Raw genomic sequence first — 16,869 nt, forward strand, 5'->3', positions numbered from 1 at the left:
AAATAAATTTACAAACCGACCACATTAACTTTGCTCTGGCTTGGCAGTGACAGTGTATATTAGCAATAAAAATTAAGATACTGTTCGTATTTAGACTACAGCAGCATTACTGCAGCAGTATTGCAGCACGACATTACTGCCGACTGCATTTCTGCCGCAAATGTCAAAATACGGGCACCAACATCGATTTTGACATTTGCAGCAATGCAGTCGGCAGTAATATAGCGCTGCAATACTGCTGGAATCCAGCAGCTGGATTAATGCAGCCGACTGCATTGCTGCAGAAAACGTGACAAAGGTCATGTTATAGAGAAATTTATATTGAATTTGACATCTACAATCAGACTCCTAGTTACACTGTTAAAATTTTACTGTTCCCGCCCGTCAAAACTCATAATGTATTCAACGCATTATTTGTTTGTTTCTGATCGACACATGATTCCAAGCAGACATGAGTATTTAAGTGCCCGTCATTCCGTACTTAAAAGACAAAGACACATTATGGACCTACTTGATGGAATATGGGCCTCAAAAATGTATCCATTAATAAAAATTAATTTATGCACTTATTATTGTCATTCCATTTATAATCTCGTTTCTAAGTGGAAAACTAATATACCTGTGTTCGTCAGAGCCCCTTGTGTTATTCGATTTCGAAACGTGACATACGCGTTTGCCTTAAGTCTCATTTAGTATGGAATTTAGAAACAGCGCGCCAAGCGGGACGTTTTGGAAACTCAAAATCCCATAGAAAATGAGACTTACCGCAAACGCGTACGTCACGTTACGCCATCGAATAAATTTACACTAGGGGTATTGAACACTCGTCACATTGTATTTTTATTCACGTATCATAATAACGTTCAACTTTTGAGTTCGTTGACAAAGTACATTACATAAGGAAGAGTAATAAAGAGCGAGCTGCGTCCACACTTTGACAATCTCAACTAGATCTGATATTGAAATTACTCGCATATTGAAATCATCTCGTGCGCGTTGATGGGTTGAAATGCTCCCATAAGTAGTAACTTACCAAATTTTTGCCTTTTCACACAAACGTAGTCCTCATTTTCCTCCCTAGATACTAACATTATTGAAAATAAATTGACACAGTTCGAGGTACAGTCAGCATCAATAGTAGCGGATAAAACAACGCAGCCAAAATATCTGCCACCCTGGATAATATTTCCAAATCTTTAGAGTTCGCGTTCAAAAGTGTCTATTATATACTATTTGTTGTAACAACACATAATTATAGAGACTAATCTTTTTTTGTTAAGCTGTTACCGAATTCGTTTGACGCGTAGTTTGATGATTTTTGAGGTTGACCGTACATCAACCATAGATATGCCCCTTCGTTTGATATTTTTGAATTCTTAATTATTATAAGAGTTAGGAGCATTTAGTAGTAGTAGCAGTACCTAGTAACAGTTACTACTAAGTAAACTCTTTATTGTGCATTCAATTCGTATAATAATAAAAAAATCTAAAAAAGTCTAACGAAGGGGCATATCTATGGTTAATTATACATCAAATTATGTACAAATATTTTACATTACGTCAATATCCAGCCAGACATAAATGGGGACGACATTCGTGTAAAGAAGTGGTCGTCCCCTTTCCTCTTAACTCGCGGTTGCGGTTGGTTAACAGGCCGTTAACGATTTTAGGCTACGAAAATTGACTTAGTTTCAACGTAATTTTGATACTTAAGCAATCTACAACATTTGCTGAAACTGTTCTTATACATCATTTTGTATAATTTACTACCATAATTTTTTTCATGAATTTTTAAAAATGTCCCTTCTCGTCACTTATTACCGGGGACGCACGCTTGCGACTCCATTATTAAAAGGCAAGATGAAAAACGTGCTAATAGAAACCAATACTTGTTATTTAGATATTACGTAACAAAAGGTGTACAATTTCAACGACTAAATCTGTCAATTTTAAATTTTTGCTCTAAAATCGTTACCGGGCTCTTAAGCAACGAATTGTATTGGCATTTAAAATCGATAATTAAGTTGAGATTTTGAAAAACTAAAATGGCTACAGAATATTTTTCTATACCTAATTTCTTAATATACTGTAATAAAAAGTGAATAAGGCCTCCCTGGAATCGAACCAGCGTTCTTTGTGTTGCGAATGCAACTTATTATTGTATAAAAATATTCCCAATGCAGTAGCTAAATGCAGCCGTCGGGCTCTGCTAATATTCGGAGGCTTTTCAAAAGCACCAATAGGAGCGCTCCACATATTTTCTAACGAGGCCAATTAGAAGCATCTAAATGTAAACAACTTTTTGTACTGATCAAATATTGCAAATCACACTTTCTACATTTAACCGTTTTGGCAAGAACCCTTGTAAACCAGTACCTTTTGAAACTTCACTTCATTATAAATCGAAGTTTTATTTGAGTCGTCGAGATCTTGACCTGCACGGCGGCTACATATGGTCCTTCGAACCGGATTGGCGGCAGATACTTAGTCTACTCGGCCACCCGGGCCACGGCTCATTGGGCCCTTTGGCCAACTCTAAGGTAGAACAGCATGGTTCGGATGCTGGTTCAATTCCAGCCCTGGGCCCTAGAGGCCTCGGTCACTTTTGCTTTCGCATGTATAGTTCCTACTAAAAGTTCTGTTAGTCTAGCGGTAAGAGCGTGTGACTTGCAATCCGGAGGTCGCGGGTTCTTTTTTTTATTTTTTTTTATTTAGGATCACCAACAGACAATACATCAGAGAAAAAATAATCTGTAGCTTACATAACATTAAGGGTAGATGTTTGTCCAATTATAGGTAACCACACCTTATTCCAGTATCTTAGGATGAACAATATAAGTACAGTAAGACATTTAGACTTAAGCTATTAATAAATTAATAAATAAAATTTAACTAAAATTAAAATTAAAATTTAACAAACATTTAACAAACCGGAAGTCAGATGGTGGTCGCTTTCGTAAAAATAATTCTTGGCTGGACAAACGCTACGAGATAGACAGTAAGCCGGGACAAACGCTACGAGATGATGATAGTTGATTTATTTCCGTTATTTGTTGATTATGTCACAAAATCATTATTAATGAAGCTGTACTTCTTTGTCCGCATTTTTTTATTTCAAAAACCATGATCAAAGACTGAAATCCAATTCTGCCGCAATTCTTACGGAACTTTTTCTCTGAATTATGGAAATTTTTCCCTTTCAATTAATATAATCCGCCTTAGATTTATGTCTGACTTTCGTGGCGGTTCCAAGATTTTTCAAGTAAGAATAAAAAAGGTTCTTGAGATAACGACTACATTTATCTAGTCTAAATACTACTAGAAGACTTAATCACAATAAGGCGCAAGTATATTCAAATGAAAACGGTGACTTACAATTATTTTTATTAATTATTTCTAAACATAAGTACAAATGGCGGCTTCATGCTTTAAGGCATTCTATACCAGTCAACAATAGGGTAAAACAGAAATTCTCGAACGTGTAGTGAGAAAAATATTTCAGAAAACATAACAACTCTGAGCAATTTTCGGCATTGACATCATTATTTGCAATGTATGTATATATGATTACAGTATATACATACATGTTACTAGTTATATTATGTATTTAATGGGAAAGTCTATCCTTTCATTGCCATAAGAATTTTGAAAATTTTATTTCAATTTCAACTTCAATATTCTCAAACCGTCAGTGAAATTATCTTACTCTATCCTAGTCTAGGTTCAATATCTTGGATCAAGTTGCATCTGGTTAGGATCTTGATCTGTATCGGGTTCCTGAATAAATAATTGCCTGAAGATTTTCAATGTTTTTGACCAGACAGAGTTTTGCAAGAACGTATTTCTTTTAGTCCAAAAATATCGACGTGAAGAATTTCTACAATTTTATTACGCTGTCGACAGATTTGCCGCTGCTGGGGAAGAATGTAATTAAAGCTCTAAATTTAGAATATTTTAACTGATTTGGATTCACAAATTATTAAGATAAATACTCAGGCAAGTAATTTTCAGAATTCCTTGATACTCGGGAATGCAAACCGGTTTTAAATTATACGGGAAAACCGGTTAATAACCGGTTATTAATCTAAATTTTATGCAAATAAAAAATGGTTTACATTCCCTAATAATTACTAAAATATTGACCCAACCTGCGCAAATAAATATCTTATTTAATTACAGGGGTAATTAGATCCATCCACATATTACATAGACACCTTGCAATTTTACTTGTATTTTTTTTTAATGCTTCGATCGAGCAACTCAACTGAGTTGTATTCTTCATAACGTTCTAGTATAATAGCCCGGGGCACACCGCTAAAGCTTATTTTTTGTAAATATTTTTAAATTACACGAGTACTGGTCGTAATTGTGGGTGCAATTAAAATAAGCGGTCACTTTCCCATACTGAATTTGTACGGAAGCGCTTAAATATGTGTCGGTGATCTTAATTTTCTTTAACATAGTGTTAGTGGTCTGTGAATATCCTTTCGCCGGACACTTTTTGCTATCTTGCTGCTAAGAGCAATACGGATAGCATACAGCTTTTTCTGTCGCTGTACTATGGACTGTAGAAAAGAGCAAAATCTCTGTATATGAAAAGTGTCTATCAAAATAGGTGGCGCCACGATACACCGAATGAAATGTCATAGACCTAGTATTTTATATAGATGTGCTATACGCGTGCACCCGTAAGGGACATACGCAATGTGACAAAATTAAAAACACGTTTTAACATTCCTGACAACAACAAAAACAACCTATGTATGTAATTTGATCGGGTTATTTGTTGCCCCATTTTATCTCTATATTATTATATCTCTATGGTTGATGTAAGTTCATGAGCCTATCTAGCGCCACCGGAGAGATTAGGAACTATTATTTAAAGCTGAAAGCTGGTCACTTTCGCAACAGTTCTGCCGTAAGAGATTGTCTTCCATTCTTTACCGTCCACACGCTGTACCTACATATTTGTCAAGTTCTTCGACATTCAATTAGTTCCTTATTTTACCAAAGAAATTGAAAGATACAATGCCGGCATGAAGGCCGCAGCAGTAATCCAAATCCATCCGAAAGTCACCTTTATGGTTCAAAACCTAAAGCCTTTACGAATGAAATTAAGTCATGAACTTATATTATTAAGATCTAACTATTAATTGGGTAACGTTCGCCTTTTACAATGTAAATACATTTTAATTAATAACGTTATTGAACTTCATTAATACAGAACTGATTCTATAATGATTTACTTCAAATTTGCTAGTTTTGAAATTGCCTTGGGACAAGTTAATATCGAATGTTAACCCTTTAACCTTATCTTTGAAACAAAGTTCAAAATCATTACAGGGATATATTTATTATTCACCTCTGCCTTATAACTGCTTACGGAATGAAAGCGTAAACTTGTAATTTTAATAAAGATTAATGATAAATGTATAATGAATTCTAAGGTATTTCCTTTGCGCTACGACATGGGATTCTCCAAGAAGCGGGTATTTAGGGTTCTCAAGGGTCGGCAACGGTTAAGTGGCCCCGATGATGTTGCTTATGCTAAAGGCGGTTCGTCTCCACATTTGCTAACTATTTTTTTATTATTCCCTTTGGGGGGCGTCCACAAATTACGTAACGCAAATTGGAGGGAGGGGGTCACGCCAAGCGTTACGGTCCTGTTACGTTGGGGAGGGGGGGAGTCAAGGTTTGCGTTACGTCACGCACGATTTTATAATAATACATACTTTTTTTTTTGTTTTTTTATGTATTATTATAAAATATTAGCCACAGAAGATGGGATCGCCACCGAAGCCGATACCGATTGTGAAAGCGATTCTGATTTACCTTTAATAGAATGTATTAAGAAATGGAACCAAAACCCGTTCATAGATGATTAAATTTCTTGATTCCTTGAAACCACAGTTTAATGATTTATTAATACAGACAGATTTTTGATTAAAAAGTATATATACTACCACCTGTCTTTCTTTTCTGAATATTAAGTTACGTAACGTAATTGAAGGGGGGGGGGGGGGGGTCCCAGATAAGCGTGACGGTCCTGTTACATTGAGGGGAGGGGGGGGGGGGTCAAAAAATTTGGAATTTTGCGTTACGTAATTTGTGGACGCCCCCTTGTTCTGAACATGATTGTTGTTTTTTTATACTAAGTTAGTCTTGAATAGTCTTATGAAATCTCTTGGTTCAGTGTGCCTGTCGGCAAAGGCCTTCTCCAACTCCTTCTAGTCTCTCTTGCCACCCTTGTCTAAAGTGGTCCTACTATACGTATAATCTTCCCATCGTGTTAATTGATGGTACCATAATATTGCATTGTCACCCGACTTACATATATGTATGCAAATTTTCAGCTTCATCGGAAACCGGGAAGTGGGTCAAATTTAACTTGCAAGATTTGTCCCATACATACTAACAGGGCAAGTTAAATAAAAGCTTGTAAAAATAAGTATCGGCAAATATGTTTCAATTATAAATCACATTCGACCGTTTACATTATTTTGCTTTCTTATGTAATAGTTACTGATTTTTAAATGACGGATTTCAATTTAATGACATGTCAAGATTGTTTACTTTTTTTATAATGCGAAATTAAACGAACTATACCGGTAACGATCCAGCCTACGGAACAGGAAGGAGGAGATCCTGGGTGCGAATCCCGGTATGGGTATTTATTTGGGTGCTTATCACAAATCTTTGTTCTTGATTTATGGATGTTTTCTATGTACAGAAGTATTTATATATTACTATATATTATTCATCGTAAGGTAAGTAACTAAATGGCATTGTTAAATAAATAAAAAATGAAGTAATTAAATGTACCATATTGCGTTTATTTAATTCAACAAAATACTTGAAAATTGTGACATATCATATAATCGTCCGAAATGGTACTTACGTTTAGTAGCATATGTATACACTCGTACTAAACATTAATCAATATGTAAACAGGCCCTAAGGCAAGTGTTTACGGTCGTACGGGCCTTATAAGATAAAAATAAATTATTGATTATCTCCGAAATGGAGTTGAAATTAACGAAAATAAAAAAGAACACGGTGTATATAATGTCGTCTAACACAAGCCTTTTCGAGCTTATTATGGGACTAAGATGATGTGTGTAAAATTGTCCTTATGATATTTATTTACTTAACTCATTCGGCGCTAATCACGACACGTTGTCGTTTTGCCTCTACGAAGCTCAATTACATAACGGGAAACCCATGTTATCGGCTACGACGTAGCGCTACGACCGCAGCTCAGCGGTGAATGAATTAAATTGTGCGAGCGACCGCTTTCGGTACTTAAATAAAAATAGGCAAGGCGAGACGATTGGAACCAACTTCTGTGGCCGCCCTGACACTGAAACTCTTGTTTTCTACTGAAATTAACATTTACTACATTTTCTTTTGAGGCTTTTTGTGAGAGTTATAATTATAAATAATTTAATATGAATGATTTGTTAGCTTTATTAGGAAAATTTAAAACCCTATCTCAGGCTCATACGAACACTGATATTCCCAATCTTCCTTTACGCGGCAGAGACGTGGATAGTGCGTGAGTTGGAAAAGAGGAAGATGGATGCTCTAGAGATATGGTGCTGGAGGAAGATGCTCGACATATCCTGGACAGAGTTCCGCACCAACGTGTCCATACTCCAGGAACTCGGCATCACAAAGCGTCTATCGACCATAGTACAGATGCGCATACTGCAGTACTTTGGTCATGTCTCTAGGCGTGATAATAACTCCATAGAACGGCTGGTCGTACAATGAAAAGTACAGAGAACCAGATCACGCAGCAGGCCACCTATACGCTAAGATTAATGAAAAATATTCAGCAAATAACTCTTATGAACAACTAAAATTTAGGGTCATACCTCCTCAAAATCGAACGCTAAATCACAATAAACTTATTTTTATACATTATTCTTCGACTTTCGTAGCTTTTGATCGCACAATTTAAAAGCCCTTCCCGCTTTAAGCTAACTTGACTACTGAGTAGCATTTTCAACAGGTAGATAACTTATCCACGAATAAAGTTATATTTATCTATTTACCAAATTACAGTCGAACGCATTACGTACGTAAATATTTTTATGTCGCGAGGGGAGCGGGGCTCGATTCGGCTTCATACGCTGTCCGGTTGCCGCGGCGCGCGATCGTGTCGCTCCCCGTTCGACCCTCCACGTGTGCAGTGCTGTGTTGAAATGTTGAAACTGTGAATATGTTGGATATAGTGTTCTAGGAATTGTTCCATGTTCTATGGTGAGTTATTGTTTTTTTTTTTATGGCTGGCTAATTGTTACTCGTGGAATTGACGTATTTGAAATGTTGTTTATTTATAGTGTCGGAAATGTTGGCGGCAAAATGGTTTTACTTTGAAACTTGTAAATTAATATTTAAATTAGTACAAAAAAAGGCGGTTCATTTGTTGTATCCTGTTTGTGCAGATTTATATAATATTGTTAACCTTATTATTCATTCCACGTTCGTGCTTACTAGGTAGGTAAGGTAATACACATAGAATTATTGGTCTTAAGAAAATACTCGTACGTATCAATGAACCATAAGCAACAAAGTAACAAGTTTTTTTTTATATCGTCAAGTTGTTTCAAGTCGAAATGCTGCGTTCTCTCCAGAATATTTGAAGATTACGACGACGTAAAATCCGTGTAGCGAGAAAATCCAATTGATTAAGTGAGTCTAGTTACGTACGAAATAGGTACAGTCAACAAAAATAAGCTATAAATAAGCTCAAAATTCTCTTTGTTAGATGCTGGAGATGTTGAGGAATTCTAATTGAATGGCACACGTTTGGACGACTTTGGGTTGATACTAATTGCGTAGCACATTATGTTTTTCAGAACAGCAAAACTATATTATTGTTGTAATTTCTATGGATTTCCACGAAGTAATTGGATTCAATAAATTAAGAAAGAAACATAATATATTTTTTGTAGGTAATTTGGTGGCTTTATTTATTTATAAATTTAATTAATTAAATTAATTAAACATCGTTTTTGTTACTTTTGTAAGAGGTAACAGTCAAAAACGGAAATTTAAATGTTTTTTTTTAGATAGAGATACCCATAATGAACCCATAATGATATTAATGATAAAAGATGGGTTTTTATACTTCTATCATTTTATTTTCTAATAAGCCAACAGACGTGATTTAGTATCCCTTTTTGTTTGCTTTTTTGTACTCATAAACAAACAAGCTTCATAAATCAGTGTGGAACATGTATTTAATTTTAGCTAATTTAAGCCGTGCAGGATTTATCCTTCTTTCATCTCAATGTTTATTTATTTCTAAAATCAGCAATATTTAAAAGTGTAACAAAAACAGCGGGGATCCGCTTGAGGGCATTTTCGGTATCGTAATGTGATGAGGAAAAAGTAAGAGAATTTTTTTACGCTATAATGTTTTGGCCTTGCCATGGACGGTTTGCCGACCACGATACCGAATAATTATGTGTTTTTAAACGGATCCCCTTTATTTTTGTTACACCTTGTATATGTATGTGCGCCATTAAGTGGACATTCTGATGTGATTTTATGTTTAACCCTTTACGACCGGTTCGATATAATTCTGCAAATTACTTTTAAAAAATCCTGCCCGCAAGTAAATTGTCTTTCCGAGCTCAGACCTATTCCGATCGAATCTGCAGACATTAGGGACACGTTTCAGTACTAAATACCGCAGGTCAGTAGGATCAGTCCGTCGCGAGACTGCTTTGAAGATGGTGGCATTTTTTGATGGGAGCAGTGGCACACGTAAGTTCTTAATTTTGTATAATTTTGGTATCAAACTTGTTATTTAATACTTAATTATTACAGTAAAAGAGTTATGTGTGTTTATTTATCACAAATTAGAGTAACAATAAGTTATTAAGGGGAAACTACATGCTCGTAAAAAAGAAGTGCACGAATTTGTGGGTTCGGCCGTAGCCCGTAAATCGATGGTCATAACTATTTGCAAGTTTTTGTCTATCCGGCTTCTGCGCAGAAAATCAAATCAAAAGAAATAGTCATATGTTTGATGGTTTTATAATACTTTTCGTTTTGTAATGTTAGATTTGTGTTTTTTTTAAGCGTCCATTAAGAGGCAAAAAATTCCTTGAAATTTTGTGCAATAATGATACGAGTATATCACATGTTGAGGAATTATACGATGACCTCGAAGAATTCCCTTATTCGCTTTTTGAATGAATTGAAAACGAAATCAAAGAATAAACGACGAATACGATGAGATGAGATGTACCTACCTGCTGATGGTGACAGACCCAGTGTCACTAGTTCGGAGGAAAGACAACAAATATGTTTTCCTACTGTCTAACTGCTCGGGAACGATCAGCATTAAGGTTGTCAAGAGATGAGAGATAAAGATTCGGTCATACGTGTATGTTACAGCTTCAGAAAAAGTTATGAACTAATAAACCCATGGGAGACCTTTTTTTAAACAAGGAGATGGACACTGAAACTAAATTCTTTCTTTCTTTTTACATGTGAATGAATCAGTATTCATTTTATGGATATTCGCTTGATTGTGATGCCATAGGCCGTCCTAGGTGCGAAATACTGGATTTACTCGATTTTCGCTTCAAAATCTTAGAAATGTTGGTTAAACCACCAAGAAAACGACGTAGTGAAGCATGTCTGAGGCGTCTGAGTGATGTTTCAGATGATGCTTCAATTTGACGATACCAAATCTCCAAGAGCCCGCCAATTTCAGACTGCTTCAGACTGCTTCAGCAGGGCTATTACTCGTTGTATTAAATGCAACGTGTTCGTTACACATCAAAATATTTTTTTCAAGCATTTCCTTTAGATGTAGTTGAATTGAGAGTACTCTACAATTGTTGATTATTGTTTTTAATCATTCTTTAATCGTTAAGATGTTGATTCTTAAAGAAAATTGTGATAATTATGCTAAATTGAATACTGATTACTTCATATGCTATGCATGTGCAGCATAGACATGCATTGTTCTGTAAAATGTTGCGTTTTAGTCATATTATTTTACAAAACTCAATGAATTTGCACGTTAGTGCATTTCCAGATAGTTCCTGAACGTCACTTTCGTGCACGCGATTTTTTTTATGATAAAGGACACTAGGATTTTTTTAAACATTTTATACGCGTATTTTATAACAATTAAAAACGGTTCACATGCATTTTTTATGAATCTTTGCAAAATATTTTTCCCGGCCGTAAAGGGTTAAAGACTTTTTTTCAGCCTGCGCTTCAGAAAAACAGTGTACACTTGTACATACAGTATAACATGTGTTCATATAATAATTGGCATTTATTTATGCACCTGAAACTTAAACTCATAGAAATAGTGACGCGACTTTTTGTAGCATCTGTTACCCTGATATATAAATACTTTTCGATTGGAGAAAAGCACCGGTAGCGGAGAAGATAAGGAGTGGTAGGTTAGCGTGGTATGGGCATTTAAAGAGGAGGGATGAATGCCATATAGGAAAAATAATGATGATGGACGGAGAGCGGATGGTAGACGCAAAAAACGATGGATGGATTGTGTGAAAGAGGATATGAGAAAGAAAGGAGTGAGTGCTGAGGTGACGAAAGATAGAGGAGAATGGAAGAGAAGAACATGTTGTGCCGACCCCACATAACGTGGGATAAGGGCAGGAGGAAGAAGAAGAGATTGGAGAAAACAATTGTCATCTTGACCACCTGTACTTATTCGTATTTAGATACCAACTGTGTTTACATATTTACCGGTTAAATTTAAAATCGGTTATGTCAGCCACCTGAGAGCTCACGAACGTCGCTCTCATTAATCAGTTCTACAACAGTCGCCGTGGTCGAAACCGGCCAGGACAGTATGATATGATGAGGAAGGTAGAAAAAGAAAAAAAATCCTGATAGAAAATTAAATCAGTAACCTAAATCGTCATGTAGTCCGTATATGTTTTGCGGCGTAAGCACATGCTTTTAAAATGTCAATCTTTTACACCCAATTTTTAAGATGCATTTATACGAGTCGTTTTTCCGTACACATGTTATACAAATCAGGGCCCGGAACACGTATTTAATTTAAGCAGTACAGGCTTTATCCATCTGCTTTCCTCCTTCGTCTCAATTTGCCGAATAGCCGCCGCTATGGAGTCTTCCTCATTTATTATTTATTTCGATTTCATTGTTACTAAGCCGAGTGTACTTTTGGACAAAATGTGATGAGTTTCAGTGTGCTTCGGGAAGAACATAAAAAAACATATAAGCGTTTACCAGTTGTTTAGTCATTTGATTTAAAAACACATAAAGAAAAACGAAACATACCTTTGTAAAAATACTGGAATTTAATTTCTAGTTATGAAAAAAAAAACGTCAATTTTAGTAATAGCGAATACTAGAATAGTCTCATGATATATTTCGGTTACAGAAATAACAAACATAAATGCTCAAAATTATATAAACCTTTGGATTTTTACATACAATTTTATAATACAACGTGTTTTTATCCATTTGCTTTAACTTCGTCATAGTGCTTGGAACATTAACGTAAACTTATCCCTTAAACCGATTTACGATATTCAAAGAAAAATTTTTTTTTGGTATCCCATACAAAACAATTAAATATTTAGTTGGTGGCTATTGTAAAAGCTTCTTTTGAGTTAGGCAAAAGTTAATGTCAACTTTTTGCCATGTAACGTCAGTGTAAAACTTTATCGATGACAGAATTCAGTGCTCTTTAACAAGTTTAGCTCCGTGGAAGGTCCTGGGTTCAAACCCCGCTAAAGCAGTTTTTATTTTAGTTTTTTATTTTTGTTAATTGGTAGTGAAAGTTTCATTTTTAATGTTTTTATTTTAATTATCTGAGTTTATGGCATAGTCGCACAGTCAGAAATGAAATTAAAGATTGAGTGTAACAAAATTTATTTACATACAATACAGTCTTAATCAAATAAATTAACAAAATGATGTCCTGTATTCGGGAAGAAGCCGACACTAAATATTTACATGAAACCAAAACAGGAACTTACTATTGCAACTTATTTTCAAAGTGGCCGCCTTCATTCTCCAAACAGACGTTTAATCTTGCCCGTATCTCGCGATTTAGGTTAACATTAGTGAGACGCATGGTGTCGGCTTCTTCCCGAATTCGTTGCAACAACTGTTCTCTTGTAGCCACCGGTTTTGCGTAAACTCTTTCTTTTAACCTACCCCAGATATGAAAGTCTAAGGGTGTTAGGTCCGGAGACCTAGCGGGCCACGCAAGAGTTGGACTGCCGCGACCAATCCACCGCCCAGGAAAGTGTTCATTCAAATGCTGTCGAACACGAAGAGCAAAATGTGCGGGTGCTCCGTCATGTTGGATCCAATGCGTCCGCAGTGTTTCTAAGGGAACATCTCCGAAACAATCCAAATAATGCAAATTCTGTATAAATTCCAAATAATTATCGCCATTGAGTCTGTTTGGAATCTCCACTGGACCAATGAGGCGATTGTTTAAGACTCCTGCCCACATGTTTACGGAGAACTCATATTGGAACGAAGACTCCCTTGCCAGCTTTGGATTTTCGTCAGCCCAATGGTGATAATTTTTAGAATTTATTATTCCTGCTCTCGTAAATTGAGCCTCGTCCATCCACAGGATTTTGGAAATAAGTTGTGGGTCTTGTATTAATAGCTCATTAAATCTTTGGCAGTAAACAATTCGCGAGAAATTGTCCCGTGGCAGAAGGCCTTGCACTTTGCGGTAATGGTAAGGATGCAGACCGTATCGCTTCCACAATCTCCAGACTTTGGCGTGTGGTACGTTAAAGATACGGCCTACTCGTCTTGTTGATAACGTCGGGTCTTCAATAATTGAATTCATTATACCGATTTCATCCTGTACTGTCAAATCAATGACACGTTCATGCGGAGCCGAACGAAGACCCATCTCACGGAACCGTCTATGTATCTGCAACAGTAATAAAAGTAGGTTAGTGAGAAAAGTACTTCTAAAGTATGAAAAATAATACGAAAACAATAAAATGTTGTTTTTTTCTTTTAATATGTAAGCATTTTATAAAAATTTAACTTAAGAAGATAAATAAATAAAGAAAATACTTACATTCATAAAAGTATAAGGTCTAGGCGTGCGTCGATTGGGATATCGACGTCGGTACTCCCTTGCTGCATCTGCGGCATTTCCATTGCAGAAACCGTAAATAAAGTGTATGTCGGCCTCTTCTTCGGCCGTATAATTAAACCGTGGCATCACAACGCAAGTGAACACAATTATTTATTTGAAAATAAAATAAGTAACAACAATAACAAATTAGTATTGTCAATTTGACGTGACACGCGAGCCAAGTAAAAGCAGCATTAAAACGAACTCATTTATTTAAACCTTCTTGTTGTACATAAGGAACATTCTAAACTCTTTACTTACGAAGGAGAAGAAAATAATTATGGTGTTATGAATTAAGAAGATTTTACACTGGTTTATCTTAGATTAGTGAATAAATTTAGATTTTAAATAATTCCAAAACGGTAAGAGTTAGGAACTTAGTTTCTTAGAGAAATTAACTCAATAAGAGGTAAACAATCTACCCTTAAAGTTAAAGCAAATGGATAAAAACACGTTGTATAATTATGTTGAGTTATGATCTTATGAGTAAAATCTACTCGAGTAGCCAATTAGGTGGGCTAGTTAGTAAGTAATCATTTTTACTGGAATAACTAAATTAATGACCCAAACCCTAAGTTATCTGACAAAGATCACTTTTAACTACCTGTTTTCTTGTAAGTTCGGAAACTTTCTGCTTGGTGGGAGATAAAAACTTTACTCCCTCCGCCATAAACCTAAAAATCATTTGTCATATTTGGTCTGTTTTTCAAGCGGCCCAAACATCATCACTAAGAACGACAATATTGTGGTATTTTATTATGATACATTTTTCATTTCATTCTATAGTAGTAGTAAGTAGTAAAACTCTATTGTACAGAAATGAAAACAAAACAGGAAATAAAACACTCATCATTAGTACAAAGGCGAACTTATCCCTTTAAGGGATCTCTTCCAGTTAACCTTTGAGCAATTGAGGGAGAATTGGAGATGGTAGACATCCGTACTGTACAAACTGGAGCAAAAAAAAATTTAAAATAGAAAAGGTATTTATTTCAACCTACAATATACATGCAATGGTATATGACCTACAACAAATATATACACATATATACAACTAAATACATATATATTCTATAATATATAGTACATATATATATACAATAACTAAAATACCGCACACATCCTTTTAATTAAGTTTCGACCGAAAGCCATAACTTTTTTAAATTCGCCTTTAGCGATGCGACAGATTAACACTGTCGAAGAGAAGATGGTAAAGAATTTCATAATTTGACAGAATAAACCGTGAAGGACTTGCCATAGGATCGATGTTTGTGAGGTGGGATACATAGCTAGAGATTCGCGCTGGAGCAGAGTCGGTGTCCGCTGCCGTCTGCTAAGAATTTAAATCTCTCCGAGAGGTAAGTAGGGGAAGAAGGAGAATACAGGACATTAAAGAGAAGGGAAAGTATATGGTACATATATTCTATAATTTGTATTACGCTGTCAGCAGTGCTATACCGCATAAGTTAACAACACATTACAAACTTATTTCAACGGCATTTTAGATTTGAATAGCGATTAATAACGATACCATTCAACTGTATCTCAAGATCTGTTAACTTTTAGTTAAAAAAAAGTGCGTGAAAAAAAATGTAATCCTACTAGGATAAAATTAGGTAACAAAAAAAGAAAATAAGTCGGCTTACGACGAGCAGCGAATAAAACAGTACTAATTCGACTTAACATTTGTACTATAATTAGGACAGCGGGCTTTCAGAGTAGTTAGGATCACAAAGGGCGCTGTAAGGGCATCAAGAACTTTGAGCTATTTTTCATTTGTTACGTAAATTACTTATTGCTTGTAAAACATGGTCTTTTATCTTTATGCTACTAACGAATGTAGGTATATTATCATTATTTAGATAACGAAAAATACGATTATCTACTTAGTTGTAGCCTATATATCTAATACCTAACTGATGTTCGCCAACATACTGTTAGGCACCAATACCTAAAGTTCGTAATATATCTAATACCTACTTAACTGAGGTTCGCCAACATACTGCTAGGCACCAATACCTAAAGTTCTTAATTCCTTAGGAGATATGAGATTTGCGACTTTAGCCGACGATATATGTGTAATTTTTTTTTAGTAAGTAATAAAATATATTCTAATCGGTAAGGGCATTTATTTGTATGATGAGCACGGATATTTGTCCCTGATGCTGAGTCATGGGTTTTTCTATATATTTTAAGATTTATATTCTATATATATCGTTGTCTGAGTACACAAAACACAAGCCTTTTTGAGCTTACTGAGGGGCTTAGAAAATTTGTGTAATAATGACCTATAATATTTATATATTTAAATGTATTTATCTTTATGAGTAGTAGGGGGTGGTAAATACTATTAGCACCTTGTTGTATTCGCTATTGTTGTCGTTAAAATCTTTCAAAATTTTATCTACATAATATTTTAATTTTCCCGAGGGACTGAATTTAATATGTCAATAGTTTGTCTCGCTCGTGAACTTTGTCGTTTCCTCCGTATATGTTCGTCTCGCACGCACATGTACGAACAAGTATTAGTGAAATGCATGATAACTAAATTACATCATTTACCTATATATCATTCAGAGCCCCTAGTGTAAATTTATTCGATAGCAAAACGTGACGTACGCGTTTGCGTTAAGTCTAATTTTGTATGGGATTTAGAAACAGCGCGCCAAGCGGGATGTTTTGGAAACTCAAAATCCTATACAAAATGAAACTTAACGCAA

The 16,869-nt window shown here is 35.4% G+C and overlaps 2 protein-coding genes across 3 annotated transcripts in view; one reads left to right on the forward strand and one right to left on the reverse strand.

Annotated features, from left to right (window-relative positions):
• The first annotated feature begins 6,851 nt into the window (after positions 1-6,851).
• LOC133524739 (leucine-rich repeat-containing protein 24-like) overlaps positions 6,852-16,869 on the forward strand; it is a 94,172-nt gene continuing 84,154 nt past the window's right edge. The window contains exon 1 of one of the 2 annotated variants that reach the window (XM_061860890.1): positions 6,852-8,265. The gene's annotated coding sequence lies outside the window, so the exon portion shown is untranslated. The remainder of the gene's footprint in view (positions 8,266-16,869) is intronic. The other variant, XM_061860889.1, reaches the window with a different exon arrangement.
• Positions 12,890-16,869, reverse strand: part of LOC133524741 (uncharacterized) — a 306,772-nt gene continuing 302,792 nt past the window's right edge. Inside the window, exon 2 of the mRNA XM_061860892.1 lies at positions 12,890-15,049. Within this exon, the coding sequence (XP_061716876.1) occupies positions 13,013-13,915 (903 nt within the window). The 5' untranslated portion in view covers positions 13,916-15,049 and the 3' untranslated portion in view covers positions 12,890-13,012. The remainder of the gene's footprint in view (positions 15,050-16,869) is intronic.

This window comes from Cydia pomonella, chromosome 14 (assembly GCF_033807575.1).
Source record: "Cydia pomonella isolate Wapato2018A chromosome 14, ilCydPomo1, whole genome shotgun sequence".
Lineage (NCBI taxonomy): Eukaryota > Metazoa > Arthropoda > Insecta > Lepidoptera > Tortricidae > Cydia > Cydia pomonella.